Source organism: Amyelois transitella, chromosome W (assembly GCF_032362555.1).
Source record: "Amyelois transitella isolate CPQ chromosome W, ilAmyTran1.1, whole genome shotgun sequence".
Taxonomy (NCBI): Eukaryota; Metazoa; Arthropoda; class Insecta; order Lepidoptera; family Pyralidae; genus Amyelois; species Amyelois transitella.
Genome location: NC_083536.1, coordinates 2261693 through 2269624, shown reverse-complemented (window position 1 = coordinate 2269624; position 7932 = coordinate 2261693). Strand labels below are relative to the sequence as shown.

Below are 7932 nucleotides of genomic sequence, written 5' to 3'. Positions count from 1 at the left end.
GCTGTCAGCCCTCTGTGGGCCACGATGTCGATGGTGTCGGAGCCTCCCAACGTGTCGGTGTGGGTGGGTTCGTCCGGCCCCAACAGCTCGAAGTCGTGGTCCACAGCGGCCTGAAGAAGGAGTCTTCCGCTTCGGTTGACCCTCGTGGAGTTCCAGGCTGTGTGCTTGGCGTTGAAGTCGCCAGCCACAAGCGTTGGCGTGGTGGTGTTCAGTAGGGACCAAAGCTCGTTGGTGTCGAGCTTGGCCCCTAGCGGTATGTATGCAGCAAACAGCCGCAGCTCGCGGCCGGCGACGCTGATGAGCACGCCGAGGGCGTACATTGTCTGGAACTCCACGTGGGGGATGGGCTGATGAATAATGTTGCGCTTCACCAACACTGCAAGTCCCCGGTAGGCGTATCCACTGACCGGGCTCTTCTCATCCTTCCGGTATGTGATGTAGTTTGGGATGCCAAACTTTTGGTCATCCCGCAGGTGGGTCTCGCTGACGAGGAGAACATCGATGCGCTGCTCCCGGAGGAAGTTGGCCAGCAAGTGTTTCTTCCTCCGGAGCGATTCCGCGTTCCAATACACGATCCTTAGAGGCGTACCATCCATAATTAAAGGTTAGGGGTGGGTACGCCTCTGAGGGGGGCCGCGGGAACAAGGGCGGCCAGCAGTGCCTGCATCTGCTGCACCGACTGCACCAGCGCGTAGAAATGCTCCGGTGGGATTGGCGCAGCCGAGGCAGGCGCGGGAACGGTTTGAGGTGCCGGGGGAGGCGGCACGGTTGCAGCCGCTTCTTCCTCCGCCACGGGGGCAGAGCTCACGGCGGCGGCATTCTTCTTCTTCTTCTTCTTTCTCTTCTTCTTTGGGAGCTCTGCTCCCCTGGCGGTCGGTGGGTTTGCAGGGGCCATCAGTGAGGCCTCTGCTGCTTCGGACGTGGTGTTTTGAGGCGTGGGGGCGGTTCCGCTGCGAGCGACCGGGCCAGCCCGTCTATTTCTGGCCTCGCGCCGCAGCACCGGGCACGAAGAGTGATTTGCCGGGTGCGGTCCACCGCAATTGGCGCAGGTGGCGGGCTGATCCAATGGCCGCTCGCAGTCCGTGGCCTTGTGGGGCCCTCCGCAGCGCACGCAGACGGTTGCCCGGTGGCAGTTGACCGACGAGTGTCGGAACAACTGACACCTGTGGCACTGGGCGGGTCCCTGCTTCCCCCTCCACGCCTCCACCTTCAGGGTCGGCCAATGAAGGAGTTCTTTGATTGTGAATACCTCCTGGCAGTTCTGTGTTCTGGCCAGGAGGGCGAAGAAGACACATCCGGGGCGATCTCCCCTGCCCCGGATGGCTTTGATGGCTTCTACGGTGAATCCTTTTTCTTCTAGATCTTCCTTAAGTGCTGCCTCCTCCGTGTCGGGCGGCAGCCCGCGGATGGCAACCTTGAGTGGGCGGTCCGACGGCAACGAATACGAGTGCCACTGCACGTCCAGCGTGTTTATGTATCGCTGGACGACACGGTACTCGTTGCCGTCCTTAGGGGTGAAATGCACGCCTCTTCCGCGTGCGACGGCGGCCGGCGAGCGTCCCAGTAGCCGGCTAATTTCTCTAAAATGGACCACCCAGTTGGGCAGGTGGTCCACGCAGATCCGCGGGTAGCGCGGTTCCCGGGGCGCTTGTGCCGTCGGCGGGGCGGCTGAGGCGGCGGCGGCGGCGGCGGTGGCGGTGGCTGCGAGGGCTGCAGTTCCGGAGGAGGCCACAGCTGTGGTCAAAGTGGAGGCGGCAGGTGTTGAGGTGGTGGGCGGGGCGCGAGGCACTGCTCCCCGTTGTGCCCCCTTCCGTTGTGGCAAGGGGGCTCCGGCGCTAGCCGCTACCCGGGCGAATGATACCGCGGGAGCGGCCAGCGAGGGCGGCGCGCGTTGGGCGGGTGCTTGGGCGGGCGCCTGCGCGGACGTCTGGGCGGGCGGGCGGGCGGCCGCTTGGGCGGGCGCCTGGCTGGGCGGGCGGGCGGCCGCTAGGGCGGGCGCCTGGTTGGGCGGGCGGGCGGCCGCTAGGGCGGGCGCCTGGTTGGGCGGGCGGGCGGCTGCCAGGGCGGGCGCTTGGTTGGGCGGGCGGGCAGATTCTTGGGCGGGCGGGCGGTCAGCTGCATGGGCGGCCGCTTGAGTGTGCAGGGAGAACATCTGGGCAGGCGCAAGGGCGGGAGTCTGGGCGGACGCCTGGACGGGCGCTCGGTTGGATGCCGCCCCCGCCGGTGCGCGGCGCGGGTCCCGGGATTGCCACCTCGGGATCGCGGACTTCCCGGCCGGCGGAGGCTTCATGGCGGCGGCGTCAGCGGCGGCGGCGGCGGCGGCGGCGGCCTCCGAGCCGCGGACCGACGCCATCGTCGCAGCGCGTTTCAATGGTCGGTCACGGGCGCCGGCTCCTGTCAGGTCCGTTGTCGACCCGGACGATGAGGGTTCGGCTGTCGAACAGGACTCCTCCTCCCCCTCCCGCATGTCGAGGGCCCGGGGCTTCTTCGGCGTTTCAGGAGCGTCGCCCGTGGGGCTCCTTGCCCGCTTCAGGAGGGAGGAAATCACCTGCCTCCTGGGAGTTTCCATGTCGACCGGGGGGAGGGTGATCATCCCCCGTCTGGCGATGTCTAGGGCCGCGAGATCATCCATCGATGGGGCGAACCCCCGCACCTCATTTTCCTTCAGGCGGAGATAGATCGCCATCCATTGCGCCATCCCCGGCGACAGCCAGTCGCCGTGCACTAGACGGACAAGTACCTCCACGTCCCTTCTCATCCATCCTTTAGGGGACAGATTCGCAAGGGGCGCGGGTAGGGATGCGGCGGCGAGGGCGGCGGTGGCGGCAGCGGCGGATTTGACTGCCGCGGAGACGGCCGCAGAGGCAGGAGCGGCGGCGGCTGGGGTGGCGGTGGTGGCGACGGCGGCGGCGGCGGTGGCGGCGGCGGCGGCGGTGGCGGCGGCGGCGTGGGTGGCGGCGGCGGCGGCGGCGAAGTAAGTAGCGGCGTCAACGGCATTTGCTACAAAAGTGCGGCTTTCAGTGGCGGCGGCGGCGACGGCGGCAGTTGCATCAAGTGTCGCTGCGGTCGTCGTCGTCGCGGCGCTGGCTTGCGTTGCGGCGGCGGCGGCTGAAGTTGCAGTGTCAGCAGCGGCGCGGGCGGCGGCGGCGGGCGCAAGAAAGACGCCCGTCGGCGTAGCATACGCCGCTGGTGGCGTATGCAAGGCGATGTCGGGGGAGGGGTGCGGGGGACCCGCACCTACCCCTTCCCGGGGGGGGGGGCTCCATTTCGGAGCCCGGACGACGCGCGGGAGTGGAGTCGCTCCCGAGCAGCCGAAGGAACAACGGGGCCGACTACCCAACCCCTTTTCACCGGTGAGACCCGCTGGTGGGAGGCCGGCTACTAGGGGGGTGCGAGCAAATCAGTCCCGAAGTCCTGGCAGGGGTTTCCCCCGGGAGCTATCCTCTCCTACGCAAGGTTGTTTGCGGGGTGTTGGGGGGGGCGTGGCTACGTTCCCCCAAGCGCGGAAACTGAATCGGCTCGTACTCTTAAGAATTTTCTTGAAGCGACTGGCGAATCCTTAAAAGGTTGGCGAAGGCTAAAGATCCTTATCCAATTTACATTTCACATCATATTATAAGCTATGAGAAGTAGGTTTCAATAAAAAAAAACAATTACCGGATACCTAGCTTTAATTACTTTCAAAATAACAAATCAAATTAACAAAATTTAAGTTAATGGAACAAAATAACGGAATAAAAGAAAAACAATATCGCTCACAAGACACGTCGAATACGATGTTCACCTCAGGACCGCCGCTGCTCGAATGAAAACGAACAACCGTCGCGCATCCCTTATATAGGAGCTGCCACTACCCCATAATTTTAATAAACGTCTATGCTAATAATATTATATATTTAAAAATTATTTCAAGTCTAACACACTCATAATTTGTCCGAAGACTCCTTTGTGTGAAGACTATTCCAATCATTTCATAAAGTTAGACACACTCATAATTGTCAAAAGACTCATTGTGTGATGACCTATCACGACTTAATCTACAAATCCAACGCACTCATAATTGTCAAAGACTCCATTGTGTGTGGATTATTCCATATATAACTTAATCTATAAATCTAACACACTCATAAAATGTCCAAAGACTCCTTTGTGTGTAGACTTTTCCAACATTTACATAGGTAATCTATCAAATCTAACACACTCATAATTGTCAAAAGACTCCATTGTGTGTAGACTTTTCATAATAACTTTATCTGACTACATTATCATACAACATAAATATCATAAAACATAACATATAACACACTTTTAAAATTTATCAATGTATGTTAATTAACCACGTTCTAATACTTTAATTTTATAACTTCATAGTATTCACAAAAGTAAATTAAAATTCCCTTCATCAGTCTCAAATTTCTGTTTCTAGATACTGTTCTCTTATAGAATTAACATTTGCAACTAAATTTAATTTTCATTAACAAAACTTTAATGGATCTGAATGTCGCCGCTTTCACCAGCGGCTTCAACCGTTTGTGACACATCATTTACATCTAATTCATTGTCTACCATATCTGAAATAATATCATCAGAATCTTCACCTTCTTCGGCTGAGCCCACATCGTCAGAATCTGCCAAACCCTCACGAGTAAAGCTCAGCCAAGGGTGGATTTTGTCTAATGAAACTATTGCTTAATATTTTCTGTTTTGTTTTCGGCTTAATGGAGTGTCTTCAATCGCATACCTGTCATTTTCGAGTACCTTTACAATTCTATACGGACCGTGTAATTTCGCTAGAAGTTTTCTAGACTTTCCATTGTTACTTCCAACCTCTCTCTCTATCCTCACTAAGTCACCTACCTTATATTTTCTACCAACCCTCCTCTTTTTATCAAATCTCTCCTTTTGCTTTGCTTGATCTTCACAAATTCTAGCATTAACATTTTCTCTAATAGTTTGTAAACTTTCAGGACACTCATTCTGATCAATTAGTGAAGCAACAATGCCTTCACTTTTGGCTCTTAACTTAACCCCAAATAATACTTCAGCTGGAGTCCTCCCTGTACCTTTGTTAATGGTTGTATTAAGACCCAATTGAATCTCTTCTAAGTGCATATCCCATTCATTCTCCTTACAACTATGATTCTTTACGGATAAAGAGGCCAATATGGTACGATTATATCGCTCCACTTGACCATTCGCACGCGGTGTTGCCACTGCATTTAAAATATGTTTTATACCAAGATTATTCACAAAATTTTTAAAACATTTACTCATAAATGACGTACCTCTATCACTAATTAATCTACTTGGTATCCCGAACAAACTAAAATAATGATTTAGAGCTTTAATCGTGAATTTAGTCTTTGTATTTCTAACCGCATATAAGGTAACAAACTTAGTGTACGCTTCCACAAGAACCAACATATAGCAATTTTTCGACTTGCTGCAAACAAATGGCCCTAAGTGGTCCATGTGTACAGCATGGAAGGGCTTATCAATCTTTGGGATTGGATGAAGCATCCCTTGTTTCTTTCCTGTCGGTATTTTATGATAACTACAATCCAGACACGACTGACCATACTTTTTTACGAATTTAGCCATTTTTGGGAACCAATAAAGTGATTTTAACTTATCTAACGTCTTTTCCACCCCAAAATGACCAAGCTCGTCGTGATATTTCCTTAATAACTGCCACCTAAATCCCCTTGGCACTAACCACCTTAATTGACTATCAACTATTCTGTAAACTTTCCCTCCTTTTAAACGATAATTTTGGTAAATTTCATTAATTTTAGGCGTTTCCGGATCTTGCAATATATTTTTAATTCGTTGAACTTCTTCGTCGGCTCCCTGAATTGTGGATAGCCAATCATCCGTATCTATCGATAAAATATCGAAAACAGGCTCAGGTTCATATGTCTGTGGCACTGCATTTCTACTAAGTGCGTCCACATGGCACATACGGTTGCCCGGCCTATATTCGATACTGCAATCATACTCTTGCAATTGTAGCCACCATCTACCTATACGAGGTATTATATCTCTTTTGGATAATGTTGTGCGTAAAGCGTTGCAATCCGTCACAATGGTAAATTTAAGACCTAAAACATAAACTCTGAACCGTTGTAACGAAGCAATAACCGCGAGTGTCTCAAGTTCAAAAGAGTAATATTTTTGTTCTTCAATAGTGGTCTGCCTACTATAGTAAGTAACCGCTTTCCATCTACCAACTTCGTCCTCCTGAAGTAGCATTCCAGCGATGCCTAATTTACAGGCATCAGTATGCACTTGCGTGATTGCTTTAGCGTTATATAGAGCTAAGATAGGCCTTTTTACCAACTCAAATTTGAGAGCAGAAAATGAATTTTCCTGTTCAGTGCCCCATTGCCACTTGCTATCCTTTTTGAGTAATTTTGTCAACGGATTAGCTATTATGGCAAAATTTTTAACAAAACGTCAAACAAATTGACGAACTTCGTGTTGATTCGTGGGTCGTTTAAAGTTTTTTACAGCCTCAGTTTTCTTTGATCCCGGTCTTACGCCATTTTTGCTAATCTCAAAGCCCAAATAGTCAATTTCTTTAGAAAAAAATACACATTTAGATAATTTTAAAGTCAGTCCTGCGCCCTTAATTTTCGTTGACGTTCTTTTGAGCTTAATGCGCACTCTGAACATATCTCCTTCGGTTATTATGTGGTTCACTTCGTACCTCAGTGGCCGTCAGCAGTGAATCCGTATTGACGATAACCTATCGTCGTGGTGTCACATCTCGGCTGGGGTACCTCAAGGCGGTGTTCTCTCTCCTTTATTGTTCGCGCTTTTTATTAACCGTATCTCTGATAACCTCCGGTCTTCCTACCACCTTTATGCGGATGATCTTCAAATTTATTGTCATTCCTCCGCTGATGGTTTGCGCTCTGCAATTGCGACTATTAACAACGATTTGATGAGCATATCAGACTGGAGCAGATCTTTTGGCATAAAAGTTAATCCTTCCAAAACGCAGGCAATTATAATCGGCAGCCCTTATTTTGTTTCCCGTATAGACTGGAATTCTGTACCGTCCCTTATATTCAACAATGTGGTTATTCCTTTCAGTGACAAGGTGAAAAATTTGGGTCTGATATTTGACAAAACCTTGTCTTGGACGCCTCACATTAATGATGTGAGCAGGAAAGTTTTTGTTGCTTTCAGCTCACTCAGAAGGCTCTGTAATTTTCTGCCTTATGACACCAAAATTGCGTTGTCACAATCCCTTCTGCTCCCTCTTCTTGATTACGCTGATACTTCCGTTTCATAGACTTAGCAAAGTCAGTAAATCATTTATGGGGAACTGTATACGATTTTATAATAGGTTGCCGGCGTCTGTTCTTGATATGCCCAACCGAAAATTCAAAGAGTATGTAAAGAAAGTACTTTGTGAGAAGGCTTATTATAGGACTGATGATTACCTTAATGATAAAAACATCTGGCTCGAGCTTGGCACAGGAACCTCGTAATTAATTGTAGTTTAATTTGAACTTAAATCAAAATTTCAGTACACTCTGTACATAAATGTTTTTAAAATTGGCAATCCATAAAATATATATATATATATATTTTTCTTTTTTCAATATTAAATCTCATAAATATATAAATCTGAACAATGTATTCTCCCGTCCACATTCTATTCTAAGTATAATTTAATATTGTGAAGTTGACGTTGTTGAAGAAAATGCTGCAGTGCAGTTTGTTACCGCTTCTTCTGCACTGACGCCTTGGAAGCGGCAGTAAACTTAGTTTTTAAGTAATTTATTTGACGTCAACCAATGTTGTTAAACCATACGACAATTATTAAGCGATATATAGTATCCTATAATAATGAATAAAAATTTTGAATTTTGAATTTTGAACTTGTTATCTGGATGTCACTGAAGAACAATTAAACAAATT

At 49.9% G+C, this 7932-nt stretch overlaps 1 protein-coding gene across 1 annotated transcript; it reads right to left on the bottom strand.

Annotated features, from left to right (window-relative positions):
* Nucleotides 1-598: 598 nt before the first annotated feature.
* Nucleotides 599-2758, bottom strand: LOC132904050 (uncharacterized). Its single transcript, XM_060953979.1, has one exon. It carries the CDS (start codon nt 2756-2758, stop codon nt 599-601), a length of 2160 nt encoding a protein of 719 aa, XP_060809962.1.
* Between the last annotated feature and the right edge of the window lie 5174 nt (nt 2759-7932).

What these genes read in the sequence shown, in the direction of transcription:
- LOC132904050 (XM_060953979.1), bottom strand. Translation starts at nt 2,758, where the DNA reads ATGAGAAGGGACGTGGAGGTACTTGTCCGTCTAGTGCACGGCGACTGG.